Raw genomic sequence first — 17,329 nt, forward strand, 5'->3', positions numbered from 1 at the left:
TATAAATGAAAGAATTTCTGCTGTAAACAGCCAGGACTGCTTTTTTATTTATTTATATTTTTTAATATAATACACCTGAGCATAAGCTGAAACTTTCATTGAAATCAGCAAGCCTTATGGTACATTTTTTCTGCTTGGAAATAAAGTGTACAGTGATTGTCCAATTTTACTGTCTTCGCCTGGGGACCTCACACAGACTGAATGCTGATGAAACAGTCAATTGATTAGAGACAAGCAGTCTTTCCAAAAGTCCTGAACAAAAGAACAACTGTTTCCCACATCTTTTGCGAATTTCGATTAATATTCCATAGTGAAAACGATATCTAAATGGAGAATAAATAGTAACTGAAAAGAAAACATAACTCTTACAGTTGAATATAGAATGTATTTTACACTTCTAGTGTTAGTGGTGTTACAAACTTTATTCTAATCCTTACAGTTACCCAGGGGAATTTATAAAGGAATACCTGCAGGCTCTCTAATAGCACCATTTTATAAGTTGCAACAGGAACAAACTGTCAATCCTAAAACTGAAAATAAAGTGTCCTTTCTTATTAGATATATGTGAGGTAAATCCAAGCAGTAAGTAACATTAGTAAGGATAATTGCCAAAGAATTATCTGTATCGTTAGATCTAAAAATGTGTTTTCAGTGTAAAACAATTTTATTTCCCAGAAGGTAGTGTTAAAAAGGCAACATCAGAGTTCTCAAAACAATTAATTTATGCATAAAAACATTGTAAAATATGCAGCTTATTAGATTTCACAGTCATGCTTCCTATAGTCCTCATTATACAGCTGCAAAGTGCTGAAGGCTGCCATTTGCTCCACTGTCTGTGGGATGTACAGAAGGCATTTTTCTCCGATGCTTAGCAATCATCTTTCATCCCTCTACACTTACATATTTACATACAATATATTTTTCATAATTTGCCTTGCATGATCAAACATCCTTAAAATGGTATATGAGCAATCTAAAAAGTTTCTAACATGTTGTAGGGTATTCAGTTTTTCAGAAATCTTACTTACACATGAGCTGCACATTAACATTTTAAAAACATTTCATTAGCTTTATAAGCAATCTAGAGGAAACGAACAACTTGGATTCCTCTCCTCATTAAGGATCTAATCCTGACTTAGTTTCCGCACACGTGAAAAAGTTTTCCCAGTGGAAACAGTTTGTTTAATTTACATGCGTGTTATTTCATAGTTTATCATAATTCTTATTTTGGCTACTGACAAAGCTGATCCTGTTTGACCCAGGTCTCTTCTTTAATTGAGACTGTGGATGTACTCAAACTTCTGTTTAAAACTCTTTTCTTTTCTTAAACTCTCTTTTCTTTTTGGTATCTGCCATTTCCTGTAGGTGTACTGATTTCTCAAATCTCAAAACAAGCAAACAGTACTTTCTTGCTTGAATGTTTAAGATTAATTTTCAATTGAATATTAAATATATCAAATGCAGTCCATTTCAGAAAATATATACGTGTCTGTATTAGTATGTAAATTCCCATAGGTATGTATATATGGAATATAATGTAAATGAAACTCTTGCAGTATTTGCACTTGCATGTTGGCGTGACAGCATACTTGAATGAAGTTCTGGGAGGTATTATGGACTGGTATGATCTATTTTGAGTATATGCATATAAAAGAGTAGACATACAACTCAAACTTAGCCATTTGTGTTATCTGAGCAGTATAATTTTGGTTTATATCTGGTCAACCAAGAAACAAAGATAAATTCTTTCTCCCTCCCTTGGATATAGAAGAAGCTGAGTACAACCAGATGCCTAATTTAGCCAGTTGAGCCTAAACTGAGTTCTATGAATAATGCTCTTTTCTTCCTTCCTATCCTTAATCATCATAAACAAGATCATGACAGCATCACAGTATTTCACTACTTAGAGTCAAATAAATTATAGCCAGGAAAGACAAATTACTCTATTAGTTAATTTTGCTGTCTTTCTAGGCTTTTCCTTTAGAACACATTATCTAGCATCCTGTGCAATAAAGTGAACTTTTCAGTGAGGAGTGAGAAGGATTCTGTTATTTCCCTTGGGGAGTTATTCCTCCTTGTACAGTATCTCATTGTAGGGAAGATTTTGCTGTTGTTCTTCTCTTTGCAGAAGATTAAGTGAATGCTTGTATCTATCTATGTATTTATATGGTTCTCATCACCCACATAACACCATTGCGTCTGTAAAGTACACAAATTTTCCTTCTCAGTTCTCCCTCTAATGGTGGCTGTGTACAGGATTCTACTTTAGATATAATAGTACAGATTTTTGATCTTTGCCTCCTTTCTTTCTAGCATGACAAGCATGTGTTGCCCTTTTTTTGTTTGTTTGTTTTGTGTTTTTTTTGTTGTTTTTTTTGTGGACCATTCTGGCCCATAACTCTACTCCTTACCACCTCTCAGAGTGCCGTCTTCCACCTGCATTAAAGGACACTTGAAAAGCAAATACCTTTCTATTTATTTGCTTTAAGTGTGCAGTGATCTCCTGAAAAACTCATAGAAGGGTTCTGTCATTTGCTTTCAAAGCAATCCTTAAAACTCTTCCATAATGCCTACATATCGGCAGCTCTGCCGGCAACCTGAGAGCAGGTAGGTCAAGCAGCAGCACCGTAGCGTGCTGGCAGCACTGCTTCCCTGGGTGATTTGCATCTTCTTGTCATCTCTTTGACTCTCTTCAGCTGTCTCAGTTAGCCTTTCCTGGTGCTCAGCTCACAGAATCTTTGGGAGAGGACTTGCACTGTGAGATTTGATGCAGGTGTTGGGCTTTTAGACCTTTGAAATGAAGAAGCTCTTAATAATAAGAGAAATAAATTAAAGGACTGATTTAGAAGGCAGGATTGAAATAACATACAAAAGAGCCCTTAAACTCATACAGCGTACCTGCATATATGTATGTTTACATAATTTGTGCTTCAAATATGCTTATATATCTGCATACGCACCAAGATATGCAATTTAAAATATCAGTCATAATATTATGTGTGTATTTTGCATATGTTAGGAAGTGCTGAAGTGCATTATGCAGATTTCTATTCCATATGTAAACTGTTTATTTGGCTAGTGAAAATTCTAATTCATAGATTTTGAATTAAGAAATGGCCTCCTGCAGAATAACATAGGACAATAAAGCTTAAAACTATGGTTTTATATTTTAAAAAATCAGTGACGGCAAAAAAACAAATAAGAATAACTTTCTCCGGCTTTGAGGCAGTAATAATTTACATGTCAAGAAGTTATACAGGTTTTTATGAGATTATTGTAGTTTTATTCAATAAAAAATAGTTACCATGACAACAACTGTCATGCTACCTGTGAGATTATAGCAAAGAAGGACAGTGAAGAAAAGGCTTCATTTTGGAAAGAATGCTTATCTGACCTGCTGAATACAAACAATGCTTTGCTTTGGCCATTGATGATTGCATGGCTACTATCAGCCAAACTCAAAATCTAGCTGGAGATTTTGAAGCACAATGATCCTCTTAGAAAAACAAAACAGTTGTTAAATAATGGTAGCTCTTTTTCATGCAAATATACTCTTAATGCCCTGTCAGATTTGTAATCAGATCTCTTGAATGAAACGGAGATTTTGGCCCATCAAGGTCTCAAAAGGAGAGAGAGAGAGCAGACTAAAAGGGACGTCAGAAAAGCAAAGAAAACAGAAGTACCGTGGAAAATGAGAAAACGTAGTGCTACTAACTTGCGTCATGGCCACATTTTTCAGTTTTACCAACCATTGCAGTCTTTCAGCAAAATGGTTGCTTCATTGAATATGGATTCATGTAAATTTTTAGCACTGACTGTATGTTACATCCTCTAAACATGCAAGTTTGATTTCTTTTCAGTGCACTTATTTCATTCCACACAAAAAAAATCTTTGCTTTCCTACTCCGTGTGGCAGCATATGCATTTTTCTTTCTGACGAATGTGCAGAATCTGTATCCTGACTTGCACATAAAAACACATGCACAACAACAGAAGAGCACGGGCTGAGCACACATCTTACTTTTATGAAGGCTTTTAATCTTAGTTTGCCAGCAAACACAGATTTTCTTACCTAACCATATAAAAATGCCTTTATTTTTAATTGTGCCTCTGATTGCTAGCCTGTTGCAAAGAGAAGCTATGAAACCTGACTCTAACAGAGTAGAACATCCAGCAATGGTTTATGGCTAAATCACAGTAGAAGTGTTCATTAATTAAAATCTGATTAAACTCCTTACAGTCCATATTTAATTGCAGGGTCATTAGCATTGCAAAGGAGTACCTCAGAAAAAAAATGCAGAAAGTTTTTAACTGAATATCTTAAAATTTGCATCGTCTATCTAAAAAAAATGTTTTGTATTACATAAGATAATATTAAGTATATAAAAAAGAAGTAATAGTGATTAGGTTGTTGGGCCAGATTATATAAAACTGCTGTATTATTGTAATTAGGGCAACAGTGACTTGGACTATAATAGCAGCTTTCTTGTAAAAATGGCACCATTTCAAATTTATAGTCCCTAGCTAAATGAGTTTGTTGTAGCATTGATGAAGAAGCAAATACAAGCCAAATGCAGTCAAAATTAAACAGAAACAGAAACCTTAGCTTTTTATTTGCTGAGTAGAACCCAGAACATTGCTTTTTAAAGAGCATTTACTACAGAAATGGATTCTTACTGCTTTTTCAGTGCAAAACTTTTATCTTTAAAACTTTAAGTACATTATGCATGTAAAAATATTTCTGTACATGTAGTTTCTAACTACAGTGTCTGTAGGGCTGTAAAATGCTCTTTAAATATTGATAATCCAAATCTCTAGTCCAAGGCATAGGGAGTTCTGCTGCATTAGGGAGATGGCTTGAATAATAGTATCTATGGTGGCTGAGTTCCTTTTTTTTACCTTTTGTGTTATTTTGCACCCTCAGAATTTTATCAATTCTCCAAATCTTCAGTTGCTTAGCTTAAAAAGGCTCTGTCACTCTGGTATAAGCTGCTATTTCTTCTGGACCCTGAGCATCTTGCAGTGGGACCAGAGCAGCACTATGTAGCAACATCCTCTGCAGCTGCAAATGGAACCTAGTTTGCTCCTTTATGTACTTATTATTGCCAGTGTGGCATGTTTCACACCTGCACAAGACATAAATAATAGCATAAAACAAAAAGTTCTCATGGAAGGTGATAAGATTTAACATAGCTTAAATTTTAACTATCTAATTTCAGTAGTGGAGGTAATTAATTTTTGTTTCACGATTGCTTTTATAAACAATTTTTATCCATATGATTGTTGGGAGCAAACAACTTAATTTCAGAGACCTCAGAACTGTGTATGGTGGTAGGAAATGAAGTGCAGAGTGGCAGACACTGGCAGTCTAAGAAATTGATTTTAGGAGCTGGGAGAATATTTTATTTTTCTCTTTCCTTCATTAGTTTTATTAGGCAAGATTATAGTCACACTTCAAGTGACCTGGAAAAGAAAAAGAAAGGTATGCTATTTTTTGCCTCCTCTTATGTATATAACAAACAGTGAATGGGAATACACAGTTTTATGTATGTTTTTATATATGTGTAAATTTTGGATTAGCTCGGTGATTTGGTAAGGGATTATATTATTTTCTGTCACAAGAAGAAAATCTTAATATTGGAATATCAGAATTGGAAAAGCTGCTAGACACTGATTGCTTGTTTTATTAAGACATTCAACTTTAATGTCTAATAAACACTTGGGATAAAGGATGCATTTATCAAAGAATCAGAATACCCATTTAAGTTTTGAAATCTTGAAATAAATATCTTTAAAAGTCTTATGGAATTCTCTAGTGAAATAAGAAAAGAAAAGACATTATATATCAAATCTTTCTAAACAAGCAATGTAATTATTTCTAAAGTCCTTTGAAATAAAAGCCAGCTAAGAAAATCAAACACAGTCTCAAAGAAGTCAACTATTTCAATTCTTTATTTTCCTTTGTGTATAGAATTGAATATCATGGAAACAAAATGGTGCAGCTACTAGATAAAATACACTAGCAAAAACGTTCATTGTTCTGTGAATGAATCTTATCATATTCCAGCCATGTCCCATTGTATGATGTTCTTCATGAACATCTTCTGTTTTAGTACATTACAAAATAAAAATTTCATAATAGCTGCCACTCCCACAGAAACCTAGTGCATCACCTGCTGTTTTCATTCAGTGTTGAAGCACTGACTTCTGTAATATTAATCAGTATTACATGCAGGACAGCAGCTCTGAACTGTGGGGCATGTCTTGCTGGGTTATTAGGGCTGTAGACTGGATTCTGCATAAGGGAAGACACAGACTGATAGGGGATTGCTTTCTGTAGGAACTACAAAGTAACAGATTTTGAGTTGGAATATGAGTTGTAGAAAGTGAGCCAACAGAATTTAAGTGTGTGAGACAATTCTAGTAGCTACAGCTTTTCATGCTTTGAGACTACTACCGTGGTCAAGGCACAGAGGATCCTTTTGTTCCTCTGGTCCTGCAATATCCAAATTCAGGCTTCATGCATACTTCTTTTCCATTGTCACCCATTTCATTCATTTACTGTAACCTGCACTCTGAGTGTGCCCCATGGTTGTTTCCCTATCGCTGTTTTTCTTCTCCTGTATGTCATTCATCATCTGTAGTCTGTAGGTATTGTATTTGTTGCAGGCATTCTCTGTTTGTAATTTGTAGTTACTCAGAGAACAAACTTCCATGTTAATTCCATACAACCAAACTACCAACTTGAGGATAAAGTCCTTTCCTTGTGCCCAGTGGGAGATTAAAGGGTAGGCTGCCCAACTTTCAACATCAGAAATAGTTAAGCCTCAAAACCGATACCCTATACAAGTTTTAATGTACAGAATTTGCAAACATCTGTCTAAGCCAGAAGCAATTTAATATTCATCAGCATTGTGTTCCTCTTCCACATTGTGTACAACTGCTGCAGACCACCTTGATTCTTCAGGACACTGCTAAGCAGCAGGAGAGAAACTGCTGGGGCACTTTCTTGCCTGATGGGGCCATGGTAGAGCTTGCATGACAGCTGGCTGATGATCTTCTTGAAAGACTGAATATATTTGTAGCCAAAGTTAGTGACCAGTACAATGCATGGGCTTTTTTTTTTTTCCCCTCTCTAATGAGCTATGTTTCTTCCACTCTTTTACCCATGTTCTCTCCCCTGGAAATTATCTCATGCAGCAAACCTTCCACAACTTCAGGCTCTGCAGAACTTCTAATCCATGAGCATTGTGGCCAAATCCTGTCAGCCATATATTTTGCCCTACTGCTTGAAATGGACAAATATGAAATCCTGAAATGGAAGCTATTGGTTGAGATGCAAATTATCTCAAAATATGCAAATGCTCTCTAAATAATTTGCATGCACTCTAGTGCTCAGAACTGTCCAAAACCGTAGCAGCAATGTGACATATGGAGCAAGAAGAGAAGAGCACAATGCAGTAACGTGCCAAAGGGATCTCTTCCACTTCTAGTTTACTGCTCCTGCCCAAAAGGGAGGTATAACTTGGATTCAGCAGCATGAAGTTTAAGAAAGAAGAAGAGACATTTTACAGGCACATCTAGAAAAGGAAATTATTTTGTTGGGAGCTATAAGTATTTTCCTTTTTAAACATGAGAAACGTCACTCTGCCTTTAAGCTCTTTCCTACTCTTGTCCACTGTAGAGACTGTCTTTATTGCTGGTCTAATTAATGTCATCATTGTCTTTTTAAGTCATCATAAAAATAAAAAATTTAAAAAAAAAGCTTTCTGCACCAAGCTTAACAGAACCTGCTGAGTTTTATTCAGTTTTGCTAATTGTATAAATTGAATATGCTGTGTTGCCTAAAAGTAAAGAGGGTAATTTCTTTAAATCTTTCTTCCTTGTTTTTGGATAAAGTACAGAATTTATGACTCTAGCTGGGCAATGGACCCCTCAGTGGCAGCAACTCATTTCAGAAACAATAAATGTTGTCCTTACACTGTCACTGTGGCCACATCAAACCATTGCTATGGCTGAAAGCCAAGAGAAGAAAAAAGAATCCCTTTCATTATTGCTTTTCTGTGCAGTCACTGTAACTTTGCAAGGTTCTTTCAAATGTAATTTTGCAAATCTTAAATGTAGCATATTATATTGTATTATTAACCTTGTATTTCATATCCCTTTGATAGGATTCTTGAAGTCTATACAGATCTATCAGGTGACTTTAAATTCATTCTACAAAGAAACCTTAAATGATACAGGTTCCAGAAAGTTTTTTCCTTTCCCCAGAAATTCAGTCTGCTGGCATATATCATCCAGAGGGAAAATGTTTCATTTGAGTTCAGTGAATATTGTTTTAGGTTATTATTGTGGATTTTCTTTATTTTTAATCGTTGTATACCTCACACATTTCTTTAGAGTTTCAAATAAATGAATTATTTTAGAATAAATTATGCATATATCGAGGAAGACTGTAAACGTTTAATCATATCCATTCTTTCTATTTAGGCACCTTTGTTACTAAAGTAACAGCTACAGATGCAGATGATCCAGTTTATGGAAACAGTGCCAAGCTGGTTTATAGCATTCTGGAAGGACAGCCTTACTTTTCCATTGAACCACATACAGGTAGGCAACTGAATATGAATCCCTGGGTAATATTTACTCAAATGACTGTACTTCTTACATGGTACATATAATGCACGTGATCAGGGAGCATAAGTATATGTCTGTCAGCATTACTGAGTTATAACATGTCTCTCACTTAGAGTCTGATCATGTGAAAAGACAAAGCAAAATCTGTATTAATGATAACGCAAGTAATAGTAATGATATTATTACAGAAGTTACTGAAGCAAAACTGAAGGTAGTGTAAGTGCTGTGTGACTTATAAGTGATTAGGCACTGAAGATTTGGCCTAAGGAATTTAATGAACACAATGTGATTTTCAAAAAGAGACAGTAGTATTTCCAGATAAAGTACTGTTTAGCATGGGAATTTCAGTGAATGTGTTGTGTGTTCTCATTAAAAATATTTTTCTTTCTTGACTGGATGGATCTGAAGAAAGAAAGAACATGGTACAGAGTATATGAAGTTTTATTAGCATGCATTTAGCATGTGTGACTTTATTTCTCTGTGATTTTAAAGTCTTTAGCGATTTATCTGAAAAAGGTGCTAATAAATCCATTCCCATCCGTTTGCTGTACATATGTCACACTTAAAGAGAATTCACTTAGTTATATCTGAGAAGCGTTCTTTTAAAGCCATTTGATATTATTTGTTATATTCTTTCATCTGTTACTTGATGCTTTTAATCACTCTAAGTAAAGCAGCTGTGGTCTCCTAAATAGAATAAAACTATAACTCACTTTATAGCATACCAAAAAATCATCTGAATTTATGCAGCCATAAAGAAGTAAAGCAGAAATAAACATTCATTGTGCAGATTAACAGGGTTATGAAACAAATACTAGGATAAATTATTAAAGGATATTTTGATAGATCAAATGTGCACAGTTTTCTGAACAAGAGCACTCTTTAAAATCTGGAGATCTTTAATACTTTTTATAGAGACTGTGTAGGAAAAAGGTAAGTTGTGTAAATCAATAAATGGGATTCATCTATTAAATTATTTTCTTCTGGCTGAAGGAAAACTGTTCTGAGTCTGAAAACAGTCTCAGGAACATAATTCATTACTTGATTCTATGCTGAATGTAAAAGAAGAGTTCTGCAAAAAATAATTCCAGCACAGTGCTGTGAAGAAACATTTGCTTATTTCAAAAATAAGTGTATCAATAGGTTATCAGTGAAGCTGATACTGACTGACTTGTCAAATGTCACGTGGAAATACAACTATGCAAAGGTTGCTGACATCAAATGTCAAATTACATGATTTTGTTTTCATTTCTACTACAAAATGTTGTCTGCAGTAGTGGCTTGAGTTAGCTGTATTAATTAGAGGACAATTAACTATAGGCTATTTCACAGTTTCTACCATGGAAAGTACTTACTGTTATTGCTTTAACCCTTCACATCAGTTGAAATGGAGTATATTCTCCAACTGCTTAAAACATTTTTCAATCCTTTTACATAAAATAGCCTGAAAGAAAATTTCCCAGACCTAAAAAATTGTTTAATTTGACTCTGGTTTATTATTTGCATTGCATTAAAAACTTACGCTTAATCCAACAAAATAACCACTCATTACCCTGGAAAATCATTTCCATTATCATGAAAGCCAGAGAAAACTCAAAGCTTTTTGGTGAACCTGAAAATCATGATTTTTCTCCTGTTTCACTAGCATTAAATTCCTCCTCCTACCTTCATTTCCAGTTATAAATATTCCTTTCAGTAGCAGTTCAGTTACCATGAAAATAACATGTTACTTTCCAAAGGGAATGTAATCATAAAGAATTCAACAGAGGCTTTGCCACAGTCTCTGGGTAAGTGGCTCCATATAATGGAGCTGCTTTGGAATGAATAAATGGTTCCTGATTCCCCATTTTTTTAGATTTTTGTAGAGCATTGATTATGTTCTTCTGTAAATCGTTACAACTGGATGAGTTTATGTACTGAGACCATCTTCTCTTTCTTTGCCATCTACATGTAGCAGTCTTCATCTGTAATACAACTACAGTACTACTCTTACAGCTACACACAGGATAGTTTGTTAAACTGAAGAGCATGCAGCTGTTTCTGTCATATTCAAAGGTTTTATTCATTGTTCATAATGCTTAATGTTTTAAATTTTTCAAAATTTGTGATGTATCTTTATACACTTGGAATTAGAAATCTATTAGCTATACTAAATGTCAAAATAGGGATAGCCCTCCAGCATCCATTTATGAATTTATGAACAACAAACATACATAAAAATCTAAGCAAACCAGATGCAGGTAGTCCTGTAGATAGTGCAGCCATATACTGTGCATGATGAAAAGGATTGCTTTGAAAGGCAGCCGACCAATATCCATGGTTTGTCTAAAGAGAAGTATTTCAGAAGAATATGACCACACAGTTCATTTTCTTGGTAGTAAACGAATTTTAGAGCAAGGGTATAATAAGCTTTATTATATACCAGACAGAGTTTGTGATTTGTTACATACAGTCTCAAAATGCTCGTAGTACTATACTAAGACAACTACAACTTTGCAGTATCTCGTGGAAACGAATATTTCACCTTTTAGAGGTAGTGGTGCATAAAATGCATGCACTTATTTAGCAGCTGCATTATTTAGACAATATTGCTGTTACCATGGACAGACAGGGTAGAAGGTACATTTTAACAAAAAGAATATTTCCAAAACGAACAGAAAGTATATAGGTATTTAATTGTTTCCATGTGGGGAGATGCTTAGACACTATGGTGAAAGACCAGAAAAGTTAGGAGCTTTGTTAAGTGGAAAGTCTTTCCAATATGTTTGAAACAAAATTGATTTTGAACACAGATATTGTCTTCTCCAGAACTGAATCAGTATTCAAAGAAGTGGACTATGTTAAAGCGATTCCCTTAAGGATGTAGATGTTTTATTTCATTTATAGGAGTGCTTCCAATGTTGAAGTATAGCTACTTACTAACTGTTTTTCTAGATGAATGGCCTTTTATTAGCTTTGTGTAGTAGAAGTCAAGACTAGATTTAGGTCTCGTGCAGCTACCAACACCAGGACAGGCATAGATAAGCTATAATAACCTGTAGATAACCAGTAATTTTCTTCTGACTCAAACTAAAGATCATCTTACCTTCCTGCTTTGTTTTAATGGCACACGGAGAGTACTCCACCAGGAATAGTTCAAATTATCTTTTCCGTAGTACTTGAGCACTTGAGCATCATCAAAAAGAGGGAGCAGAGGTTTGAGATGCCTATGGCGTCCCTGATGCCTATGGTAGAAAGGGCTGCAACACCTGAGCACCTGAGGATAAATCCAAAGAAGGAAGCAGCTATATACTCTTCTGCTTTTTTTTTTTTTTTTTTGCTTTTTTTTTTTTCGCTTGCTAACTTATCATTAACTAGGTTTAGTCTCTGTGTAAGTCAATTCTTGGTTGAAATTTTAACAGTACTCTCAATACTCTCAACCTCCTTACGGAAACAATTCTATAATACTGGGTGTGCAGAAAGAAGTACTGATAAGTGACCCATAAAACAATAATTTTCCATTACTGTAGATGAAAAATACATATACTGCTGCAGTTCTAGTTTGCAAATTCTTTGGTATGAATTATAGGCACATGAAAGAAGGTAATTCAGAAGTTATTTTTCACTGAGTATTCTGAATATGGCTTAGGGTAAATGCTTTTTTAATGGCTTGTTCTGAATATTTTTATCCTTATCACAGGTGACTTATAACATGACCATTGGTTAGAAAGAAAACATAAATAATACATTACAAAGATTCAGATTTTCTATGAAAGGCTATGCTTGCAATTTAGTGATATCATATGAATAACAGATCTCACAGTGAACTAAAATATAGTCATTATTGTTTCATCTGACTAACTGATGTCAGGTTTGCTGACTACTGCGTATTATTATACAAGTTGTGTGTATTCTCTTGTCATCAAAATACTGACAGTCAAAATGCTAAGAGGGGGGCTTCCTAGAAGTAGCTGAAGTATACTTCCCACTTCTAAGCTTTTTCAAATGTATTAAATCATGACTGTCAACTTTAAAACAAGATTACCATAATGGAACATAATATGAAGTGACACTGCGTTCTACAATATAGAAATGGCAGAGAAAATACATTTTTGGCTGTGTCTCGCTTATTTACATTTCACATGAACTTACTTAAATAATGTCACTCTTACACATACACGAAATATATGAACAAGGCAAATTACACAAAATGCACTGGAAAATGCAGTGTATTATTTAAAGATAAAGCCTAACAATATATGAAAAAGAACAGATTTACAATGTATGAAAAAGAACAGATTTTAAATCTAATAGAATTATTATATAATATAATAATTATTATTATTATATAATTTAATTATTAAGGTTGGAAAAGACCACTAAGATCACCTTGTCCAACCATCAACCTATCATCACCATGCCAACTAAACCATGTCCCTCAGTGCCACATCTATGCTTTTCTTGAAAATCTTCAGGGACAGTGACTCTGCCACCTCCCTGGGCAGCCTATGCCAATATTTCAGGGTCCTTTTGAGAAAATTTTTTTCTTAATATCCACTTGCACCTCCCTTGGTGCAACTAAAGCCATTACATCTTGTCCTATCACTAGTTACCTGGGAGGTCAAATCCTGCTCCTCTACAGCTTCCTTTTGGGTGGCTCAGGGGAGACCTTATCACTCTCTGCAGCCTCTTGAAAGAGGTTCCCTCATCTGCTCTTCATAAGAATTACGTTCCAGACTGTTCACCAGCTTGGTTGTCCTTATTAGAAGCACTCCAGAGCCTCAATTTATTTCTTATATTGAGAGACCCAAAACTAAACAAAGTACTTGAGGTGCAGCCTCACTAGTGCCAAATACAGAGGGACAGTCACCTTCTTAGTTTTGCTGACTACACTACAAGCAAGAATGCGGTTGACCTTCTAGGCCACCTAGGCACACTGCTGGCTCATGTTCAGCCAACTGTCAAGAACTCTTGACTAATATCCCCAGATCCCCAGCTTTCCAGCCACTCCACCCCAAATGTGTAGTGTTGCATGGGATTGTTGTGACCAGTGTGCAGAACTTGACACTTAGTTATGTTGAACCTCATGCAATTGCCTTAGCCCGCTGACCCAGGTAGTCCAGATTCCTCCATAGGCCCTTCTTACCCTCAAGCAGATTAACACTTCCTCCCAAATTAGTGTCATCTGTAAACTTACTGAGTGCGCACTTGATTCCCTCATCCAGATCACCAATGGAGATGTTCAACAGTACTTTTAATGATTTAGTGTATGGCCCTGTCTGGACCACAGTGTTTAATGTGAGACTCCCCGTGGTTCTGAAATTCAGAATATAACAGTGTAGGCCAAGGAGGACTGAAAATGGCATACAGCTTGAGTCAGGTCTGAATTTTCTGTTTTTATTTGCAGTCTTTATTATCTTCCTATATCGAGTCCTTGAAATACAATTCAGCAGAATAAAAATGAGTAAGATAATGAGAATAAGTGTCCGCAACTTTTGAGCTTCTGGTGTTTTTGTGATATTACACACTATCTCTCTATCTAGTTCTTAATGTCCATTTTATTAATGCTAGTATCAATAGTAGTACAAGCTGTATGTAGTGCTGATGAAGAACATCATCATCATAAAGAGTACTGAGATGCTGAAGAAAGTTCAAAGCAGTATGGCTAAGGTGAGAGGGACTAAGTAACATGACTTAGAATACAAGATTGATTGTACTTAATTTGTATAAACTGGGTAAAAGGTGATTGAAGGAGGATATAAAATCACTCTACAAATATTTGAGAGGTCTTAGGAAAAGAGAAGCATGGAGACTGTTTCTGTAGTCACTAATCATAAAATGACAAGGTAGCACTTTCAGATTACACAGAGATCAGAAAACAGTTTTGATACAGGAAATAACATTCAGCTGTAAGGAGAAGTAATGATTTTTTTAGGAACAGAGCTAATTCATGGTCAACAGACTTCTTCTAAATAGCTTGGTTTTCAAATAGTTTAGATTTAAACTCTGGTGAGATTGGTAGAGAGATAGAACTTGCTCAATATTAGTCACAGCCTGGATTGAACTACTGCTTTCTACATTAACTGGAGCAGCTGTGATATCCCTGCCAATTACTAATTTTTAACTGAAACAATTGTGGAAGTACAAACTGGGATGGGTAGATGTTGTTCTGTCTTAGCCAGTAAGATGTACAAACTAATTTCCTGGGCAAGAAGGCAAATGTGTGCTTTAGCATATAGAAAATAGGTTCATGCGGCCCTAATAGCAGTGTTGTTCCCAGTGTAGCAGGATCACCTTCAACATGCTGGATTTCTGGAGTTTAAATTTGATCACTAACACTTGCTTACAGCACTTTTCATTCTGTCTGTATAGAACTTAATGCATTTAGGTGCAAACAGTATATTCAGAGTATATTTTCAAACTAGTAGGAACCTTTTCTTATCATTACGTGCTGAATATGCTGTGCAGCATTTGGAGTTGTGGCAGGGTGTTTGTACAGAGAAATGTTGATGATTCTGAAAGTTGTCTTGGTGACAGCCCATTAGAGAGAGAATTGTAGTGATAAACTGCTGGTGCAGCAGACCCAAGGGTCAGCCCTACAGTTCTTGCTTTTTACTTGTAAAGTGCAACCATTATTGGTAAGGTATGTAGGATTGGGTCCTTCAGCAGTGGGAAAAGCTGTCTTTTCTGATTAATAAAGAAAATATAAAATCACTCTGGAGTGATCTGAAAACAATTTTGACAGGCTGTGGTTGGCAAAAATGAATGACTTAAGATCAAGACAGACTGACATTTGAAAAAAGGGATTTCTATGCCTAGAGTATGTCTAATAATAGTAGTAGCAAAAAATGGATACCATATTTATGTCTCGCATTTCAGAGTAATACCTCTATCACTTTAGAAAGCTAGTGAGATAATTAGTATGACAATTTTCCTCATGCTGAGTAGAAAAACAGGGGATTTATATATAAATAATGACTTTCAAGAGACTGAAAGAGAGAGTGGAATTGAGCTACACAGCTAGATTTGGAAAACATCTGAAAAAGAAGCAAAAGCTACTTTCTGTAAAGTGTTTAGGAGAATTATTAGAAAATCATGAAAAATGAAATCCTAAAAAAGCAAGTTTCTAAGTGCTGTGCTATATGGCTATTTACTGCATTCATTCCCAGTTGGTGAGAGGGTGACCCTTTCACTATGCCAATGAAAACTTGTTCCCAGGGAAAAAGAAATGGTAAGTTTCTAGTAGGAGATAAAAGCATTTTTTCCTTACTATAAAACTCAGATCCAAGCTCATCTGAAATGGAAATGGCAGTACCTACTATAGCAGGTTCTATCTGACTGTGATATTCTTGAACAATAACATATCTAGTAAAAGAAAGGTAGCATTCATTTATTCACGATGGCAAGCTTGCAAGGTCTACTTCAAAAAGAAAGTAAAAATAGAAAAAATGCATAAATGGAGGTAATGTGAACTGAAAAAGTAGATAAAATAGTTTGTAGGTAACATAAGAAAATACAGACTTAATAGAACAATATTCAACCTTCATCTCTTTGTTTAGCAGAGAGACAGATGGTGCCACCTTCCCCATACAATTTTAAAAAGTAAACATTTTAATAAATTATGCACACTGTTAGCTTCTCTCTTAAAATAATTTTTAAAATGTCACAGAATCACTCCACATGGAATTGTGTAACATAGCATTCAATTCCTCACCTAGTCACTATTTTTACTGTGGCTAATGGCTTTGATTTAAAATACATCTCCATCTGAAGGTAGTTCAGATACTCCTGTAATTGATAATTTTTCTGCAAAGTTAACCAACTTATATAGCAAATACAGATATTTTTCTTGTCTTCCTAGAATAAAAGTCCTAGAGGCATTAAAACTTAGTAAGAAATGTGAATATTTGATGGTAATTTTTATTTAAAAGATTATGATTTATTTGAAGAGTAAATTGAATTTTAAAATAGTAGAAGTATGCTTGTATGACATCCTCAAAGGACATGAATTTCTTTAAATTTCAAGAAACTTAGTCGTGCTCTATTCATTTCTTAGGAATTATAGTACTGGTTTTCCAGAGGTCTCAAAGTGAATATTTTTTATGGGCTCTAGAATATCTGAATTCAGTGTGTTTCAGGGGAGAACAAAGAATATATCTTGTGGCTCTCTGAAGAAATCACAAGATTGATTTTGCAGAAGTTTTGGTCCTAAATGGCTGTTATATTTAATAAGAAACTCCATGAAGTTTTTAGCATGGAAGATCAAAGCAATTACTTAGTTCTTCAAAATGAAGAAGGGAAAGTTCCAAAGCATGCTAGTTGAAATAGCAGGAAAATCTTCATCAAAACACGTGAGACAAATGAGATTCTTAAGACCACCTTTCAGGGTCAGATTCCAATTTTGCATAGTGCTTGCTTGGATTTATTCCATGTTCTCACTTATTATTACGTGTACTTTTTTAGTGTTATTATAGAGATTCTTAAAAAAAAGAAGAGGAAATTGAAAAGTGGAAAACAAATCCCTTTTCCTGTTGTTCTTCTTGCTTCTCTTCCTCTTCATCAGCTATCGCCTCTGTAACATTGCTTCTTTTCCCCTGATCTTTTTCAGTGTGAGACGGTGTATATTCTTCCAAATAGCTTCTTGAAAGTAGTCCACAGGGGAGCATTTTAACCGATTCAAGTTGTGAGGCAGATTGTGTGAATTGCTCAGTGT

General features: G+C 35.1%; 1 protein-coding gene across 3 annotated transcripts in view; it reads left to right on the plus strand.

The window, feature by feature from the left end:
* The window catches only part of CDH8 (cadherin 8), a 125,044-nt gene that overhangs the window by 44,219 nt on the left and 63,496 nt on the right, over positions 1-17,329 (plus strand). For all 3 annotated transcript variants that reach the window (XM_085234901.1, XM_085234902.1, XM_085234900.1), the window contains one exon: positions 8,491-8,610. In XM_085234901.1, the coding sequence (XP_085091027.1) occupies positions 8,491-8,610 (120 nt within the window). The remainder of the gene's footprint in view (positions 1-8,490; positions 8,611-17,329) is intronic.

The sequence above is a fragment of the Meleagris gallopavo genome, chromosome 13 (genome assembly GCF_905368555.1).
Source record: "Meleagris gallopavo chromosome 13, MGAL_WU_HG_1.1, whole genome shotgun sequence".
In the NCBI taxonomy this organism is placed as follows: domain Eukaryota; kingdom Metazoa; phylum Chordata; class Aves; order Galliformes; family Phasianidae; genus Meleagris; species Meleagris gallopavo.